The sequence below is a fragment of the Erythranthe guttata genome, chromosome 12 (assembly GCF_056151865.1).
Source record: "Erythranthe guttata isolate IM_541 chromosome 12, IM_541, whole genome shotgun sequence".
NCBI lineage: Eukaryota > Viridiplantae > Streptophyta > Magnoliopsida > Lamiales > Phrymaceae > Erythranthe > Erythranthe guttata.
This window is the reverse complement of record NC_142544.1, coordinates 16,036,063-16,057,296: the sequence shown is the minus strand read 5'-3', so window position 1 is coordinate 16,057,296 and position 21,234 is coordinate 16,036,063. Positions and strand designations below refer to the sequence as shown.

The 21,234-nt window shown below is 34.8% G+C and overlaps 2 protein-coding genes across 2 annotated transcripts; both read left to right on the top strand.

Moving 5' to 3' along the window:
* LOC148766593 (WPP domain-interacting tail-anchored protein 2-like) lies at positions 1–663 on the top strand. Its single transcript, XM_088827348.1, has one exon. It carries the CDS (start codon positions 1–3, stop codon positions 661–663), a length of 663 nt encoding a protein of 220 aa, XP_088683474.1.
* A 3,939-nt stretch (positions 664–4,602) lies between these two features.
* Positions 4,603–6,015, top strand: LOC148766592 (uncharacterized). The gene is made up of 3 exons (XM_088826597.1): positions 4,603–4,964; positions 5,053–5,211; positions 5,527–6,015. The coding sequence occupies exons 1-3, from the start codon at positions 4,836–4,838 to the stop codon at positions 5,743–5,745; spliced, it is 507 nt and encodes a 168-aa protein (XP_088682723.1). The 5' UTR covers positions 4,603–4,835; the 3' UTR covers positions 5,746–6,015.
* The last annotated feature ends 15,219 nt before the right edge of the window (positions 6,016–21,234 follow it).

Genomic DNA, 21,234 nt, shown 5'->3' with positions numbered 1-21,234 from the left:
ATGGGAATTTCGAAAGAAATGCTCGGAAAATTTCAGGTTTTTCATTTCAATCTCATTAGTTCGAATAAAATAGAGCAAGAGTTAAAATCCGAAATCCAAGATTGTACTAATCGGTTAAACGAAAAAGAAACGTCAATCAAGAATCTCTACGAAGAAGTCACGGTGTTAAGAGAAAAAGCTCAGAGGCTAGAAGAAACCGAATCCCGCCTAAAAAAAGTCAACGCATTGACCGAAAAAAGTCAACAACAGCTTCGAGCAATGGAAGGCGAAATCGAATCATTAAAAGAGAATCTATACGCTGCAGAGAGTAGGGCGGTCAATGCAGAAGAAAAAGTTGCGAACTTGACAGAATCGAATATCGAACTGACCGAAGAGCTGGATTTTCTCAAACGCAGCAACGACAGCTGTACGAAAAAGGCGAGCTTATTCGAGAAGCATTTACGGGATTTTGATGTTCAGCTGCACCATTCGAAGGCAACCTCCGAAGCAAGCCAAGAGCAGCAGCATATGCTGTACACTGCGATTTGGGACATGGAAACGTTAATCGAGGAACTCAAACAAAAAGTCGCTAAAGCCGAGAGTAAGACAGAAGTCGCGGAGGATCGGTGCGTTGTAATATCGGAGACAAATGCTATTAGAACTATCGAGAGCAAAAATATCTAGAAACCGTTTTCTCATATCTGTTGTAAATATGCAGACTACAATAAATGCGTGTATATATATACAGAGGAAACGAGCAATCTGTTGCCAACTAATATATGCTAACCTACGCCGCCCAATACATAAGTTACACGTGGACATATAGAATAGTAACTCTAATACCCCCCCGTCAAGATGGACCGTAGCTATCCCGAACGGCTTGCTTGCCCAATAAGGAGGAAAACCTGGGAAGTGGGAGTGCCTTGGTGAAAATATCGGCAAGTTGAAACTCAGAGCGGACGGGAAGAAGCTTGAGAGCCCCACGCACAACTTGTACCCGGATGTAGTGACAGTCGAGTTCCATATGTTTCGTGCGTTCATGAAAAATGGGATTATGTGCGATATGGATGGCAGCCATGTTGTTGCAATAAAGAATGGTGGAGGCAGTGACGTCAACATGAAACTCAGTAAGCAAATTTTTGAGCCAGGTAAGTTCAGTAGCTACGGAAGCGAGGGCCCGATATTCTGCCTCGGCGGAAGAACGCGAAACAGTTGCATGCTTCTTGGTTTTCCAAGAAATGAGAGAAGACCCCAAGAATACACAGAAGCCGGTCGTGGACTTGCGAGAATCCGGACAAGAAGCCCAGTCGGAATAAGCAAAAGCTTGGAGAAAATCAGTGGCAGTGGCGGAATAGAACAAGCCTTGACCCGGCGTTGACTTAAGATAACGAAGCACGTGAAGAGCAGCGGAGAAATGTGCGGTGCGAGGCTGGGAGACAAATTTACTCAATCGATGCACCACAAAACTAATGTCCGGCCGTGTATTGGTAAGATAAAGTAATTGTCCAACCAAACGACGATAAGGAGAGGCATCGGGTAACGGATCACCATCCTCAATGGAAAGTTTCACAGAGGGGTCCATAGGCATATGAGCTGGTTTGGCGCCAAGTAGACCGGCATCCTCAATAATTTGTAAGGTATATTTTCGTTGGGAGAGAAACAAACCAGAGGAATTGCGTGCAACTTCAAGACCGAGAAAATACTTGGCAGGACCAAGATCGCGAAGCTTGAAGTGTCGACTCAAGTAAGAGATGAGATGTGTAACGAGATTTAGAGAAGGACCAGTGATAAGGATATCATCCACGTAGACTAAAACAGCCAAGAAAGAATCCCCAGAGCCTTGAGTAAATAAGGAGTAATCAGCCATGGATTGGACAAAACCTAAAGTGAGCATAGCGGAGGTCAGTTTAGCATTCCATTGACGGGAAGCTTGCTTCAAACCGTATAACGACTTCTAAAGTTTGCACACAAGGGATTGGGCAGAAGAACAAGAAGGAGGCAAGGAGTAACCGGGTGGAAGAGTCATGTATACATCTTCAAGGAGATCGCCATTGAGAAATGCATTGCTAATGTCCAACTGATGAAGATGCCAATGGTGTGAGGAGGCCAAAGCAAGGATAAGCTTCACGGTGGTGAGTTTAGCAACATGACTAAAAGTGTCCAAGTAATCAATGCCTTCCTTCTGATTGTAGCCCTTAGCTACCAAACGAGCTTTATGCCGTTAAATGCTACCATTTGCGCGCCTCTTTAGCTTAAAAACCCATTTACAACCGATAGGGTGTTTGTGAGGCGGAAGTGGAACAACGGACCAAGTATAATTGGACTCCAACGCATCTAATTCCTCTTGCATAGCCTGTTTCCAAGCAGGAGATTTTACAGCCACGTGATAGGAAGTGGGTTCAGGATCTTGGGAGATAGTAAAGATAAAGTGTTTATAAGAAGGAGAAAGTTTGGAATATGTAAGGACTGAAGAGATAGGGTGAGAAGTGGAAGAAGGGGTAGAAGAATGGGCGAAAGACTCGCAATGGTAAGAAGCGAGATATGAGGGTTTGGAACGAGGTCTATGGGACCGGCGAAGAGGAACAATGGAGAGATGAGGGTCGGGAAATAGATCATTACGGTCTGGAGAGATATTATTAGGATCCGGAGAGAGATTATTATGATCCGGAGAGAGATTATTAGGATCCGGAGAAAGAGTAGGAGGGTCTAGAGAGGGAAAATCAAAGAGAGGGTCGGAAGTAGAAGAAGGAGAAAACGGTAACACAGTGTCGGGGAAAGGGTCAAAATGAAGAGAAGCGGGGGAAGAAGAAAGCTGAGTGAATGGAAAAATAGATTCATGAAAGGTGACATCACGAGAGATAAAAATCGTGTGGGAGTGGAGGTCATATAATTTGTATCCCTTAGTGCCAGGAGGGTAACCAATAAAGACACACGAACGAGCACGAGGTTCAAATTTACCTCGGCCATGTGAAAGAGTAGGGGCATAGCACAAACAACCAAATACTCGAAGAAGAGAGTAATCAACAGGCTCGTGATGTAGCCGTTCAAAAGGTGTCTGATGAGAGAGAAGTTTAGAGGGAGTTCGATTGATGAGAAAGACGACAGTGAGGATACACTCAGACCACAGAGAAAGAGGGACTTGGGATTGGAAGAAAAAAGCACGAGCAACATTTAAAAGATGTTGATGTTTGCGTTCGACCACAGAATTTTGTTGGGGGGTTTGTACACAAGAGAATTGGTGTAAAACACCAAGGTTTGCGAAGTAATCTGTAAAGGAAAGTTCCGGTGCATTATCAGAACGAAAGGTCTTGATTTAAACACCAAATTGTGTGAGAATTAGCCGAAAAAATTTGGGGATAATGGTGACCTCAGATTTTGTACGAAGAAGACAAACCCAAGTATAACGGGAATGATCATCAATAATCGTGGCAAAAAAAACGATGGCCTGAATGAGAGACTTCTTTAAAGGGGCCCCAAATATCGCAATGAATAAGGTCAAAACATGTCGTCGGTGTTTAGCGAGGGGACAAATATCACATGGTAAAGAAATATTATTATTCAAGCCAATATGTTGCTTCAAGTGTAACAAACATTTGGGAGAGGGGTGGCCTAAGCGATGGTGCCAGACTACAGAAGAAGAATTGCAAGGAAAAGAAGAAGTAAGAGAAGAAAAACAATGATCAAGAACGTATAAACCAGCAAGGCGGCTACCCCTGCCAATCAGCTGCTGCAAAGGATCCTGGAGAACAAAACCAGAATCAGAAAAAGTAATGAGTTAGGGGAACCATTTAAGAGGGAGCTAACAGAGATGAGGTGAAATTGAAAAGAAGGAATGTAAAAAACATTGTGAAGAACAATGTTTTTCAACGAAATAGTGCCAATAAAATGGACGGGTAGGTGTGTATTATCAGGGAGAAGAACAGTAGTATGGTAAATGGGTTGTAGGTGAGAAAACAGAGTTTTGTCATGGGAAATGTGGCGAGAAGCGCCAGAATCAACAATCCAACAAGAAGAAGTTAAAGGAGAAGGTAAAGGAGAAGCAGAACAAATGATACCTGCAGTGGAGGAGGTCGAAGAAATAAGAGCTGCATGTGAGGGAAGTTTGGGAGCTTCAGCTGCACCAACAGAGCAGTGATTAGAAAACAAACTTACAAATTGTTGGCACTGGGCAGGGGTGAGGGAATTGAAAAGAGAATCCATAGATGGCTGTAAGGCAGATGCTTGGTTGACAGAATAGCCTTTGGAATGATGCAGAGGAGTCTTTCTTGTGCCAAAACCATGGGGATATCCATGAAGTTTATAACAATGTTCAATTGTGTGACCATGAGTGTTACAGTGTGTGCAAAACGGACGACCTTTACGCTTGAACTGAGGCGGAGCAGAAGATCGTGGAGAATCGGCCCGAGCCAGGAGAGTCATGTTCTGAGATTGAAGTGGGGAAGAAAAAGTGAGCTGCCGTTGACGTTCTTCCTGAATCAGTAGAGCAAAAACTTTGTTGATAGAGGGAAGGGGCTCCATAAGTAAGATTTGGCTGCGAGAGTGTTGAAAAGCATCATTTAACCCCATGAGAAAGCAGAGAACATGCTCAGTGTTGATGTAGTCCGATAGACATTGAACACCATATTAGAACTATCGAGAGCAAAAATATCTAGAAACCGTTTTCTCATATCTGTTGTAAATATGCAGATTACAATAAATGCGTGTATATATATACAGAGGAAACGAGCAATCTGTTGCCAACTAATATATGCTAACCTACGCCGCCCAATACATAAGTTACACGTGGACATATAGAATAGTAACTCTAATATGAACTTAATAAAGAACTGGTCTTTTTGAGGAGTAGAGTGGGGTTGATGGAGGGTTCATTGAAGGAAAGTGATATCGAGAAAAAATCGAGAGCGAAAGAAATTAGCATTAAAAGTGATCTTATTATGGATATGGTTATGCAGTTAGCTACAGAGAGGGAACGTATACAGAAACAGGTGCGTTTATTATTATTAATTTTTATTTTTTTGCAGGTGAATATATATGAGTAAAATAGAAAATGGGTTGACTTAATTTTCGGTGCGGTTGACTTCTTTGGCAAAGGAAAACAAATTGTTGAGAGAGAGATTTAAGAAAGAACAGAGAAATGCGGATATAATTCGGCGAGACGGGATTGAATCGGTTGTTGAGTCCGTAAATGCTTCTTCGGTTAAAGAGACTGAGATCTCGCCGGAAAGCTTTCAAGTAGGTTTCTTTTATTTTGATCCTTTAAATATCTAAATTGTTTCTGTTGGTTACAAAAATATATGTGAGAAAAATCGGTTCTTTTTCTTGAATTGCATACTTTTTAAGGCTTTTTTTTTTTTTTGTAGTTGATGGCCCTTTGTTTCTGTTCGAAGATTCTTGTCTAGGCGACGCTAATAACACCCGATTTATTTTTTACTTTTTATTTTGGCATGTTTAACTTTAGATGATGATAGTTGGTTCCTCGGATAAGATTTCGGGATAATTAATTAGTTCTTACGTACATGCGTGCATTTTGTTATGTCAATAATGTAGGTGGAGAAATCAGTCGTAAATGAGAATGCAACAGAGTCTTCGAGTTCGACAATCGGCAACACAAATTTAGTAGTTGCGAAAGACGAGAGCTTTGTAGAGACTCGTAAATCTCGAAAAAAGGCCTATATTTTCGTGGCGATTTTTGTGCTGTTGGTATCGATTTTGGCAGGACAATTATTTCAACAAGAATTTGCCGCTTCCAAAGTCCGAACCTTTTAAAAAAGGTTCGATTCTTGACATTTTCGGACCACACTTGTGTGTGAGTGTAGTATATGTACCTCTTGTGCAAATGTTGTTTGTATACTATGTTTCTTCTTCTTTGGATAATCAATCAATCCCTCAAAAGGTAGTGTCACTATGTAAATTTTTCCTAGTCTCAATAGGCATCTTTTTTTTTGTTTTCCTTCATTTTTTTTTTTAATTTTTTTAAAATTATTTGAACGTCTGTATTGGTTATTTTTTGGTCGAATAATCACAATTTATTTATTTATTTATTCGTCTATTTTTTTTGATCGAATAATCATAATAAGGACCTGTATTGGTCTATTTTTTCTTTTTATTTTTAAACCTAGCAAAAAAAATAAAATAAGAATTTGTACACAATAAATTACAAAATAAACAATAAATTGTAATTTTATATATATATATATATATATATATATATATATATATATATATATATATTATATTTTTTTTATTAATTATATTATTTTTATTTATTTCTATAATATTTTATATAGTAAATTCCACTTTTCCTCCTTGTAATTTGGCTCGATATCACTTTACCTCATCTTACTTTCAATTGCATCGATTTACCTCTTATACTTTGGCTCGATATCACTTTACCTCCATTCTACTCTCAATTGCATCGATTTGTCCCCTGTACTTGAAAAATTGTCTCAATGTGGCCATTTTCGTTAGTTTTCACTTTTCAGACATTTGACCTTAATACTGTTTGATCTAAGTCTGAAAATTACTAAAAAATCACCCCTCTCAGTTTAAATAATTATAAAAAAAAATAATAATAAATAAAAAAATAAAGAAACAAAAAGTAAAATAATAAAAAAATCAAGACAACAAGAAAATATAGTCCACGAGCCAGCCACAATTTATTTTTAATTTTTTATTTATTTTTAATAATTATTTAAACTAGGAGGGGTGGTCTTTTTGTAATTTTCAAACTTAGATCAAACGGTGTTAATGTGAAAGATGTGAAAACTAACGGCGATAGCCACATAGACAATTTTTCAAGTACAATGGGTCACATCACATCGATGCAATTGAGACTAGAAGGGGGTAAAGTGATATCGAGTCAAAGTAAAAGGGGGAAAGTCGAATTTACCGTATTTTATATTATATACATTATTTAAATAAAAAATAAGAATTAAAAAAAAAAAATAATAGATAAGGCTCGAGAGTCGGCTCGTGAGCTCATGAACAACTAAAAATTGGCTCGAGCTCGAGCGAGTCCGAGTTCGAGCAGGCTCATAGAGCTCACGAGTCGACTTGACTCGTTTACCACCCATTATCATATGAAATTTTATTTCGGCATCCACATTGAATAATACATTTGCTCAATGTTGATTACAATTTAATTTTTAATTAAGAATAATTTAATTGTGGAATTTAATTGTAGGTTGGAAGAAAAAAATAGAAATTCATTACATCTAGTGATGAACAACGGCCAAGCCGGCCTCAATTTTACTCCGCGGATTTAGGCCGCTCAGCCCAGCAATACAATTCCTAGGGTTGAGCCTCAGTTTTACTCTGCGGCCTGGGCCGGTCTAGACGGCCCATGAAAGAAATGGGCCGGGTGGGCTGAGCCCGCAGGCCAGACTTGCCGTCTTCAATGGGCCGGATGGGCCATTTGTTCACCAGTAATTGCACCTCTCCTAGGAATTGAACATTTAACAAACTCATAATTAATAGAACAGAGACTTCGAACCTGATTTTAACATATTTCTATTTTGATTTTGGCAAAATTCGAAACACGAAAATTGTAGTTCTTTAGGTTAGCTTTCTAATCCAACTTAAATCCGCTAGATAGGATGTCGTGTGACAAAGTTATGCATGAATGAGTCACATTTTGAATTTTAGATACCTCAACACATCAAAGTTGTGGGCAATATCCATTGATTCATGTATAACTTTCTCGTCCGACATCCAATTTTGGTGATTCAAGTTGGATTAGAAAACTAACTCAGAATACTACAAATTCTGTTTTTCGGGTTTTGCATAATTTGGAATTAAAAATAATCAAAATCACGTCTAAAGTCGTAATGGTATTATTAAAGTTCGAACGACATTTATCACAACCCTTAATAGAATTATTTGGAGACGATAAACTTCTAATCAAACATTTATCCAAACTAATTAAAAGGCAAATCATTCTTATTCGATTAAAAAAAAAGATAATACATTTGTACCAATAACACATATCATCAGTCCTGATCTTTAACGGTGGACTGAGGTAAATGTTTCGGAATTAATTTTTTTTGTGAGATTTGCTGCAAAGACATCTACCGTGAGTACAAACCGACTTATATTTGCCACAATCGTTTGTACGAGCCTGAGCGCATTCCTTGTCAGTGGAGCACGTTCGAACCGGCTATGGAGCGCAATAACACTTCCCCTCAAAACAAAATACCTTTTTTTCGACTTGTTGGTTCCTGCAAAATACAGATTGTTTATCGCAGTCATGATCGAATTTGCATTGTTGTGCTGACACTGTCAACCATAATTGGAAAAATTAATACATAAGAAAACAAGACTTTGATCATTATAGGAACTTCAGCGTAGCCCAGGGGGGTATGTCAAAATATTTTTGAAATGAGGGGGGTTTCACCTAGAGTGTAATCCACTTGGTAGTTAGTTCTATATAATTGGAAATGAGGGGGTCTACAAAATAATCAATATATATATATATATATATATATATATATATATATATATATATATATATATATATATATATATATATATATAGAGAGAGAGAGAGAGAGAGAGAGAGAGAGAGAGAGAGAGAGAGAGAGAGAGAGAGAGAGAGAGAGAGAGAGAGAGAGTAACCATATCCCATAAGAAAAAAGATGACAAAGAAAATCATCCTCTGAGAAGCCATATTCTTGATGAATTACTTAATACTGATTATGACTTTTTTTTTTGTTTTTTTGTTTTTGTTTTAAAGGTCAAGTTCTAAAACCTATATATATAGATGATTCAAATGTGATATTGCCTAATTATATGTAAGATCACATGAATTTAATTATAAATGAATTCTTGGGTTTCTTTCCCCCGCATAATAATTATGATGCCAAGTAATTCCGATTTCAGATTCGTCATATATACTTGCCTAATAAAATGGATTTTTCATAATTATATAACTCGAATTAATCAGTCAACAGTCAACAGTCAACACATATTTTAATAGATAAATATACAGGATGATAACGGGTCGGTTATGAAGTGGGTTTATATCTAAATCCGAGACTCGACCCGTAAAATAAATATAAAATCCAATCCCGTTTCAACCCGTTTTAGTTTAGACCATGGATCCACCACAACTCATACTCGAATTAAACGGTTCTGACCTGCGAAATCCATTAATATAAAATAAATCTAACTTTTCTAGTATTTTGCTTGTATATTTTAAAAAGAAATATTTTCTACACTTATTATTTCTTACATGCTTTTGACTTACCATGCTCATGCAGCTGTAGAGAGAGAGAGACAGGTATTTACTTTGTTATTTATTTATTTATTTATTTCATATTATTTTTTTGAAATCTATGTATTATCAATTCTTTTCAATATAATGTAGGTCTACATAGTATATCTCGGAAATCTCTCTGACACGACGACGGACGACGACCGACCATTACGGCCTGCTCCGTGAAATCGTCGATACAAGGTAACATTTTTTTTAATTTCATAGTTCTTATTTACTTCTATGAAAATATTTATTGTGAGAAAAATGATTATAATAAGTATTGTAGTAGTTAATCGTTTCCTCTAAGTTTAATATGTACGTTTTTAGGGGGAAAAATAATATTAACTTTTAGAAGTAGGATAATTCAATAGCTTTATCACGACAAAATACATGTGCAAATCACGTGCATTTTTCGTGCATATTACGTGATCGGTCGACAATAAAATTATTGTGTTGAACTGTAGACACATTAAAATATTTATTTTATTGTGTTAGCTGAAAATATCATTGTTCTGATCGGTCAAAACCGTAATACTACTGTAAAAAATATATTTATATAAAATATTAATAATAATAATAATAATAATAATAATAATAATAATAATAATAATAATAATAATAATAATAATAATAATAATAATAATAATAATAATAATAATAATAATAATAATAATAATAATAATAATAATAATAATAATAATAATAATAATAATAATAATAATAATAATAATAATAATAATAATAATAATAATAATAATAATAATAATAATAATAATAATAATAATAATAATAATAATAATAATAATAATAATAATAATAATAATAATAATAATAATAATAATAATAATAATAATAATAATAATAATAATAATAATAATAATAATAATAATAATAATAATAATAATAGGTTGAAAACGTGTGTATCCTTGATTGCACAAATCATAAACCTTCCAAAGTCTGAAAAACGTGATTGCTTCAATTAGACCCTTCAATAACTGATATCTTTGGGATTGACTTTCCTCCAATCTGATTTGAATCCATTTGAATTGTGAATGGATCCAATCTGTTTTGAATCCATTTGAATTGTGAATGGACTTGTACAAGGATTTGAACTCATGTTGGGCCTCCAATTATTTGTCATCTCAACTTCTTCTTGAATCAGCCCATACAACGATTCCTTGAAACGTTTGACTCTATACCTTGTGATCGGTCCGCTTGGCAAGCTTAGTGGATCTTGGTGGACTTCTTCTCTTATGGTTCCATTTGCATCAGCATATACGTGAAAAAACAACTAATTAAGCCAACATAAAAACACTAACTCCTATAGCTGAACGAACATCATACACATTGAAACAATCGTTTTAGGAGTTCTCTTAGTATCAGTTAGCATGTGCCACAAAGTCTCGTTCATCACTTATGTTAGGCTTTAGAGCATTATATATCATACAGTAAAATCGTTTCCCCGCCATAATTCTTATTCTATTTCAATAATTTAATATCAAATCTTCAATCTCATATTTTCACCTTACATATCTGACTTTTCTTTCAGGTCACGAGAAAGTCATATCGATATTCCCAAATGCCATTTTTCGCACCCAGACTACGAGATCGTGGGATTTCCCATGAATAACCCACAAAATCTCCCTATAGAAAGTGATATTATCATTGATGTCATTGACTTCGGGATTTGGCCGGAATCGGAGAGCTTCAACGATCGAGAACTTAGTCCTCTTCCCTAAAAATGGAAATGAGCTTGCAAGGGAAGTGAAAACTTCACTTGCGACAAGTAAGAACTTTCTTTTTACTCTTTTGCATGTACGTAAAATGTTCAAATAATATCATATAATAATAATCCAATTTTGTTCTTGTGCAACAAATTGATAGGGGCTCGGTACTACATTATGAAGTCAGCTAGAGATGACACAGGTCATGGGAGTCATACCGCTTCTACTGCAGCAGGACGCCCCGTCAATGCCAGCTTCTACGGCATTGTTGGTGGGGTTGCTAGAGGCGGCTTCCCGTCGGCAAGAATTGCAGTTTATAAGAATGCCGTCAAGATCACTGCGAAGCATTAAACATCTTATCCGCATTCGATGATGCAATTAGGGATGGCGTCGATATGATATCAGTTTCTCTTGCAGAAGATGTGGCTCATAACTTGCCAAACGACGTCATTGCAATCGGTGCACTTCATGGTATGAAATGCTATGGAGTCGACCTACTACATGCATTCGACGATGCAATTGCTGATGGTGTTGACCTGATTTCGATTTCTGTTGGAGGAATGTATCCTAGTTTGGAAAGTGACCCTATTGCAATTGGTGGATTCCATGCATTTGCACGAGGTATATTGGTTGTACAAGCTGCTGGAAGCGATGGGGACAAAGCATCTATTGGAAGCGTCGCCCCATGGATCTTCTCGGTTGCTGCTAGCAGCACCGATCGAGCAATCATCACGAAGGTCACTTTAGGGGATGAAACGACGTGTATTGTCAGTATATTATATATAGTTTTGATTTGTAATTATTATTGTAATATTTTAAGTGATTGTTAATTTGTGATACACAGAAAATCGGTCAACTCATTCAGCTTACACGGGACTAGTTTACCAATAATTTACGGAGATGAAACTCGATGTCACAAAGAAGTTGCGAGGTAACTTCTCGATATCCCTCTTTAAATATCTCGTTCTAGAATGTAAAGTGTACGACAATAACTTGCTTATTTTGAATTTCAGATCAAAGATAAAATTGTGATGTGCACAATTACGCTGGCATAGACGAAGTTTCTAGTGTTGGAGGTCTTGAAGTGATTGCATATGTCAGTTCCTCGGACGTGTCGTACGTAGTTCCCACAGCCGCGTCAAGCTTGAATGGGGACGATTTCAACTCAATTCAGAGTTATTATAACTCCACATGGTGACATCTAAGATTAAAACTCCATAATTGTTTTTTTTCCAATTTACACTCATGATGAAATAATAGTTGATTTTTTTTTCTATTAGAACTACAACAACTGTTGAAAACATTTGATTGCATTTGCATAAAAAAATTCAAGAATCAATAGACACTCTCTCTTTAATGATTCAGTTGGATGAAATATATAATTTAGAGTAATAAGAATACACATAGCCCAGTCATTTATTTCATAGTTCTTATTTACTTCTACGAAAATATTTATTGTGAGAAAAATGATAATAATAAGTATTGTAGCAGTTAATCATTTCTTGTGAGTGTAATATGTAGGTTTTTAGGGGAAAAAATAATCTTAATTTTTAGAAGTAGGGATAATTCAATAGCTTTATCCCGATAAAAAAACATGTGCAAATCACGTGCATTTCTCGTGCATGTTACGTGATTGGTCGACAATAAAATTATTGTGTTGAACTGTAGACACATTAAATTATTTTATTTTATTATGTTAGATGAAAATATCATTGTTTTGATCGGTCAAAACCGTAATACTACTGTAAAAAATATAATAATAATAATAATAATAATAATAATAATAATAATAATAATAATAATAATAATAATAATAATAATAATAATAATAATAATAATAATAATAATAATAATAATAATAATAATAATAATAATAATAATAATAATAATAATAATAATAATAATAATAATAATAATAATAATAATAATAATAATAATAATAATAATAATAATAATAATAATAATAATAATAATAATAATAATGATAATAATAATAATAATAATAATAATAATAATAATAATAATAATAATAATAATAATAATAATAATAATAATAATAATAATAATAATAATAATAATAATAATAATAATAATAATAATAATAATAATAATAATAATAATAATAGTAATAATAATAATGATTAAAATAATAATATAATGATGACGATGATAATAATAATATATTAAATAAGTAATAATAATAATTGTTATTATCTATTATTATTACTACTAGTGTGTCAAACACAATAAATAAATAAATAAAACTTAAGAAAATATTTAAATAGTCAACACAGTTGACCAACGATCAACGACATCAACGGTCAAATTTTCGGTAAAAAATATTTATTGGTCAAAACTGATTAATTGAAACTAAGATTAAATTAGGATTTGAGAGATAAAATTGAAGTGAATTAAAATTGGAGGGTATTTTCAATTTTGATTGACCTTTTTAGTGATAGAGGATCCTATCTATCCTCCCAAGTAAAGGGTTCTTTATCTGATCCTTTTTGTTCATTTGTTGTTTTGGACTAATGCTCACGTATTTGGAAAATTAATAAATTTGCATGAATTCTATGGAAAATTATAATAAAATGACTAAAAAAACCCATCTCGTTAATTATTTCACCATCAATTATGTTAAGTTTAGTAACGACAAAATTGAGAAAAATACAATAAATAATCCATTGGAATTCTAAAGTGACAAATATTTTAAATCTATTTCTTCTCTTTTTGGAACGGCAAATAAAATGAAAAGGATGGAGTAATAAGAAGCCCACTATAAACCAACGGATAATTCCCACTTTAAAATTTTACTTTTACTAATAACCAAAAACATTCATACATTTTTTATTCCAATTTAAGATACTATTTTATTATACTAGAGTGAAATATTTGGTAAAATTTGGAGTTCATATTATCCTTGTTTGCTGTTTGGGGCTTTATTTGAAGATTGTTTTGTAGTGGTAGTTTTTACATGTATTTCATTTTCATTTTTAAAAAGAAATTGATATTAAAAATATCGGACGACTCGCAATAAATATGATGGACACTAATTAGATAGGGTTCTGTACATTGGGATTGTTCACCAAATTACAAGATGTTTTAGAATTAGGGCTTAACTAATTTTTGCAGGTTGTTGTAAATTTTGGTATTTTCCGGATTTAATTAAGTTTTCGAATTTTATTACGACATTATTACTTTTCAACGGTATAAAAATGTATGCGATAGCTGGGTTTTAATATAAGTTTGAATTTAGCAGAATTTGTAGAGATTATACTCTCTTTTCGGTGAATTTCGAATGCTTATTTATGTTACATGATTAATTCGACGTAATTAATTTTTCACATACCAACCCTATTTTTGGTCTGAAACGAAAATCCTATCTCAAGCGGAACAACCCATGAGCAAAAGTCTTGTGCAAAGCTCATGTATCACGTCAGATTTCGGTGATAAACCGTCATTCAGACTCCTAACAGACCGTTTTTGCCTTTTTAAAAAAAAAATTAGCAAATTTATATCCATTCACATAAATATCAAATTAGGATTTCTTAACATCATATACTTGATCTCGATCATACCTGACGAGAGATTTCGCCTCTTAATACAATAAAATACACTTGATCTACTACGCATTTATACGATTAGATAAATCATTTCTAGAACATGTTTGGTTGTTTTTGCTTCTTGATTATTGTTAAGTGTATATTTTTACACTTCATCGTATCTTTTTATTTGAGCTTTTGGTGTGATTTAATGATAATTGGTGCTTAAAAAGTTGATTTATTGCATTTTAGGTATAAATTGAAGAATTGGAAAAGTTTGGGGTAAAAACTGCAAATTTGGAGAAAATATGGGCCAAAAGTGAAATAATCAAAAATATGCTGAAATTGGCTGAGAACGGGCCCGCACGGCCGTGCCAAAATTAGCCTATTTTTGGCACGGCCGTGCCAAATGCTGAATTTGGGCAGAAGGTTTCGCGATTCTCGCGCGGCCGTGCGAGAATTGCACTGATTTTCGCGCGGCCGTGCCAAATCACGCTGGAGACAATTTTGGACTTTTAAACACACAAGGAAACCTAGAATCATCTACCAAGTTGGGACATCTATTTAAGCCCAAACCAAGCACGAATCAAAGGGACTTTTGACACAACCTTTGAGCGAGAGGAGCGAGAGAACGATGAATCGAAGACGGAGAATTGACAAATCTTCATCACAAGTCTTCCTTTATCTATCTTTTCTTAATCTATGTCGTTTTATATTTTTATTATGTTTTTCGTAGAGAACATGTGTAGCTAAGTTTTTAATCTAGGATTTTGTTGGAACCCTATGTGGGGATGGTGAACCCGTTTTCTTGAGATTATGCAATTATGATTTTATGATTATTTCTTCTACTTGATATGATTGTTAGTGCATGAACTTGATCAATTTATGTGCTTTATCTGTGATTATTGGGATTGACTCGACAGAGCTATTTTGATAATTAGACGGTAAGTAGAAGAGCCTTCGAGTAGTTTTCACCGGATGAGTGTGTCAATTGCATGTGGTGTCGTAGACATACATATATCACCTTAGGTAGCCATTTACGAGACTTGTTAGTTAATGCTTTATTCATAATTTGTTTGCATAGACATATAGTGAACCATTTATGAATAATAGACTCATAATACACGCGACAGCGGGTTATGAGTAAATTAGTGTCTCGGGTTAATAATCATGAATCATATATTTCATAATTGAGGGGTTTTGGGTGAGCAATTCTTGCATAGGGGGAAGATGAAATCCTAGGTCCGTTTTTATTGATATTTTCTCGTGTTTATTTGCTTTCATAATTAGTTTAATTATTTAGTTGATTATATTTGACATCTTTGCGTAGGCTGGATAAAAATCATAATTGTTAGAATTTGGTACTTAGGATTAGATAATTTACGTATTCCCTGTGGGATCGACATCCGACTCTCACGAGTCCACTTTTACTACTTGTTTGCGATACGTGCACTTGCGTGTTAGGTATTTAGCGCCCAACAAGTTTTTGGCGCCGTTGCCGGGGAATACGGCTAAATTATCTATTTATCCTAATATCAAATTTGAGCAATTTTTCTTACTTCAGCCATTTAATTTTTTTTTTGTTTTTATTTTTGTTACATGTCGGGTCACAATGATCGGGCACCTCAAACGGGATATGAATGGCTTCCATCTGACGAATACCTCCAAAACACCTATGATATGCCTTCGTTTTGTTCAACATGTGGTGGAAATCATTACACCGATCAATGCTGGGGATCACCAAAAGCGACGAATTTCGTCGAAATTACCAACAGAGGTTATTGGAACACTTACAGCAACACATGCGAGCAAAGCTTTCAAGACCAAGATTTGAACGAGTTTCAACATAGAGAGCCACAATTTGATGATCTTCAAAATTATTATCCATTGCAGCAACAAACCACTAATGACCAACCTGATTTGGTATCCATCATTAGCGAATTCATGAATTCCACTCAAGCATCATTTCGAAACATGGAGATACAATTGGAAGAGATGACACTCAAATTAAAATCTGAGTCGCTTGAAAATATTCCAGACGAAATCGGCAATGGTTATATCAAAGAAAATTTGGGTGAAGTCTGCGGTGAGAAACAATTTCCATGTCCAGAAAATAGTGTCGATATGCGAGAAATAGAAATTACGAAGATACTTGAACATAATGAATCTGAGAAGGCAATCGAGCTAAACCACGAAGATACCTCAGAACAAGAGAAGAAGGAGATGGATGTAATGATTGAAGATATTCTAGTTGTGGACCATGTCGTTGATCTAAATGTGGATTTGAAGACATCAATAATGGTCGATGAGAAAGCTAATGTGTTTGAGGTGGAGGTTATACGTAGACTGGAGATTTTTGTATACCGATTTGAGAGAGCGGCCGATGAACATCCTATCTTGGCTTCGTACCGATTGATTACCACAAAAAAAGACTACAAGCTAAGGTGTATCGTAACATATTGCAATGCTATCCATGCCTTGGTGGAAATTGAAGTGATAGAGCTCATGGGTGGATGCGCAATCTACAAGGCTTTGGATTGGACATAACAATTTCAAGAACAAAGTCTGGCTGAAGACTATAAACTTAGCGCTTCTCGTGAGGCAACCCGAGATTTTTTTTTATTTTTTTTTTTTATTTATGTTTCTTGTTTTATTTTATTTATTTATTTTATAAGCATGCAAGCTAATTAAATAAGCAATTTTTTTTATTTTCAGGGGTCAAAGTGCAATTTTCCACTTCACACGGCCGCACCAAAAAAAGCTTGAATCCAGCACGGCCGTGTGGAAAATCGGAGAGGCTACTGCCCATAATTCAAGTTTCGCACGGCCGTGCGGAAAACAGTTCAAAATCTCATACAGCCGTGCGAACCTCAACTGAAGCATAATAAAGGCGAGGGTGGAAGAGCAGCCCGGACATGGCCAAAACGACTTATTCAGGTGTATTCTATCCTTAAACTTCGTGTTAATTACATTGAGGGCAATGTAAATTTTAAGTTTGGGGGTGCATAATTACTTGTTTATGTGCTTTAATTTTTTAGTTTGCATGCCTTAGGATTTTTTTTTATTTTAGTTGTTTTACTTTATTTATTGCTTTAAAAAAAAAAATTTGCTTGAGATAAATGCTTCGATGAATCATGATGATGAAAGATGGTCGATGTTTAATGATGAAATTGCTTGTTTTATCTTGATTTTGATCGAATTTTGGTGAGCTTTTGATTCAAAGTGTCGTAAGAAGGAGTCATTGTTAGGAATCTCGAATTATGCGTTGCTTTGGTTGAAAGTTTTGTGTTTTAAAATTTGAGTTAATTTATGTTATATCATATGATATTCGGTTTTAGAACTTGTCTTATGAATTTACAAAGTGAAATATTAAATTGTTGAGCAATTTGGGAAGTGATGTGGGCCATCTTTGAACCGTTTGAGCCTTTCAAGCCTACCTTTAAATTTTTATCATTCGAACCTTGATTGAGCCTTGGAGAAACGGTGTTCTTTCTTTTAGCCAATGTGTATAAGGTAGAATAAGTGGAGATTTTTGAAAAATTAACCCTTGGAGTTCCGTCGAAAATTTTTTTTAAGGTCCTTCTTCTTCTTCGAAAAAAAAAATATATATATAAAAAAGAAAAATAAAATAATCATAATAAAAAAAAAAAGAGAGAGAAAGAAGAAGAAGAGACTAGAAGGGGAAGTAAGGACTAGTTGTTGAGTTGTTTTGAAAGCTCAATCCATTGTCTTAAGAGCAAAAGTGGAGACTTTTGAACTCTTAAGAATCGAGTTAATTAAAGTCCTTAGAGGTGAATTCAGTGTTTCAAACGCCTATCTTTCAAAATTTGGCGTAATCACCTCAATTCAAGAAGTATAGCCACATATACCCATATCTCCTACCTCGAACCAAAAAGCCCAACATTTGAAAGCCAAAAAGTCCCAATGATCCCAATAGCTCAATTATTTGATACTAGCCGAGTAAAGAAATTTGGTGAGTATTTGGAGTTGAATATTAATATGTAAGTATAAATTTTCTCAATTTTTAATGTACAAATATGGGATACTTGAAGCGATAGCATGGTTTGTGGTTTTTAGCAATGGTGAGTGAATACGTATCTTTGAATTACAAGCTTGTAAATTTTTGAGAATTGTCATGATAATTGCAAGTTCTGAAAAAAAAAAAAAAAGTTGACCATTAATCTATGTGATGAGAGGCATTTGTTGAGAGTGTTGCTTTGAAAGTTGCTAGTTTTTGCTTGAGGACAACCAAAAGATCAAGTTTGGGGGTGTGTTAAGTGTATGTTTTTACACTTCATCGTATCTTTTTATTTGAGCTTTTGGTGTGATTTAATGATAATTGGTGCTTAAAAAGTTGATTTATTGCATTTTAGGTATAAATTGAAGAATTGGAAAAGTTTGGGGTAAAAACTGCAAATTTGGAGAAAATATGGGCCAAAAGTGAAATAATCAAAAATATGCTGAAATTGGCTGAGAACAGGCCCGCACGGCCGTGCCAAAATTAGCCTATTTTTGGCACGGCCGTGCCAAATGCTGAATTTGGGCAGAAGGTTTCGCGATTCTCGCGCGGCCGTGCGAGAATTGCACTGATTTTCGCGCGGCCGTGCCAAATCGCGCTGGAGACAATTTTGGACTTTTAAACACACAAGGAAACCTAGAATCATCTACCAAGTTGGGACATCTATTTAAGCCCAAACCAAGCACGAATCAAAGGGACTTTTGACACAACCTTTGAGCGAGAGGAGCGAGAGAACGAAGAATCGAAGACGGAGAATTGACAAATCTTCATCACAATTCTTCCTTTATCTATCTTTTCTTAATCTATGTCGTTTTATATTTTTATTATGTTTTTCGTAGAGAACATGTGTAGCTAAGTTTTTAATCTAGGATTTTGTTGGAACCCTATGTGGGGATGGTGAACCCGTTTTCTTGAGATTATGCAATTATGATTTTATGATTATTTCTTCTACTTGATATGATTGTTAGTGCATGAACTTGATCAATTTATGTGCTTTATCTGTGATTATTGGGATTGACTCGACAGAGCTATTTTGATAATTAGACGGTAAGTAGAAGAGCCTTCGAGTAGTTTTCACCGGATGAGTGTGTCAATTGCATGTGGTGTCGTAGACATACAGATATCACCTTAGGTAGCCATTTACGAGACTTGTTAGTTAATGCTTTATTCATAATTTGTTTGCATAGACATATAGTGAACCGTTTATGAATAATAGACTCATAATACACGCGACAGCGGGTTATGAGTAAATTAGTGTCTCGGGTTAATAATCATGAATCATATATTTCATAATTGAGGGGTTTTGGGTGAGCAATTCTTGCATAGGGGGAAGATGAAATCCTAGGTCCGTTTTTATTGACATTTTCTCGTGTTTATTTGCTTTCATAATTAGTTTAATTATTTAGTTGATTATATTTGACATCTTTGCGTAGGCTGGATAAAAATCATAATTGTTAGAATTTGGTACTTAGGATTAGATAATTTACGTATTCCCTGTGGGATCGACACCCGACTCTCACGAGTCCACTTTTACTACTTGTTTGCGATACGTGCACTTGCGTGTTAGGTATTTAGCGCCCAACAATTATCATCGGCAAATTAGCTAACGGACTAAAAAAATTGAGAAAAAAAAAAATCAAGAGCGTGATTAGAAAATAGGGAAAAATACATTTTGCACTCCCTGAACTATGGGGTTTGTCCCAAACACCTCCATGAACTATAAAACATGACAAAACGGCCACTGTCATTTATGGTCACCATCTGACAAACTAACACCGTTAGTTTTTTAGGGTAATTACTTAATTGCCCTTAAATGTATTTAATTTTAAAAAATTGGACTAGTCAATTCTTTCTGCTTCTCTTTATTAATTTGGCCTTTGTGAAAGTGAATTTTAGAGGGATTGTGTTAATGGAATCTATGAGTTAACGTGAATGGGCACGTTTCTTCCCACTTGGAATAAACCCAAAGTCCGATGGTTCCATCACATGTCGGCCGGAATTTTTTCCCAGCTGCGCCGCCTCTTATGATCCCAAATCTCCGGTCCCCAGATGTAGATGTAGTATATTGGGGGTAAAAAGGTCAAAAAAAATATTGCAGCTCAAAAGTAATTAAAAGATGAGAAAGTCAACCCGCCACATCATAATACTTAAACGGATTTGAAATGAAGAGAACATTTTGGTACATTTTATAGTTCAAGAGGGTATTTACGACAACACTCATAGTTCAATGGTGCAAACTGTACTTTCACATAGAAAATAGGATTAAACAATATATACAGTAGAACCTCGATAAATTAATACCCGATAAATTAATAACCTCGCTTAAATAATAAATTTTCTCGGTCCCGACTCGGGGACAACGTGCTAAATTAATAATTCGCTAAATTTATAAGATAATACACATTCGAAAATTTTAAGAAGCCCCATATATTATATAAATTAATAATGCATTAAAATAATTCTTAAATTACATGGTTCGGTACATATTTTATAGATCTATGAAGGCTTAATACAGTATAATTTAATTGTCGCTTGTTTCTTGTTGAAGTTCACATTACCATCAATCTCGTCCCTCACTTTTCTAAACATAGTTAGAACTCTCGGTATAGTTTTTTCATAACTCAATATAAAATCGTTCTATACAATTGCTGCTTTAAGAGTTTCTGTTTGTGAAACGGGCTTTATAGTGCATTGAACTAATGATACAATAAATAATAT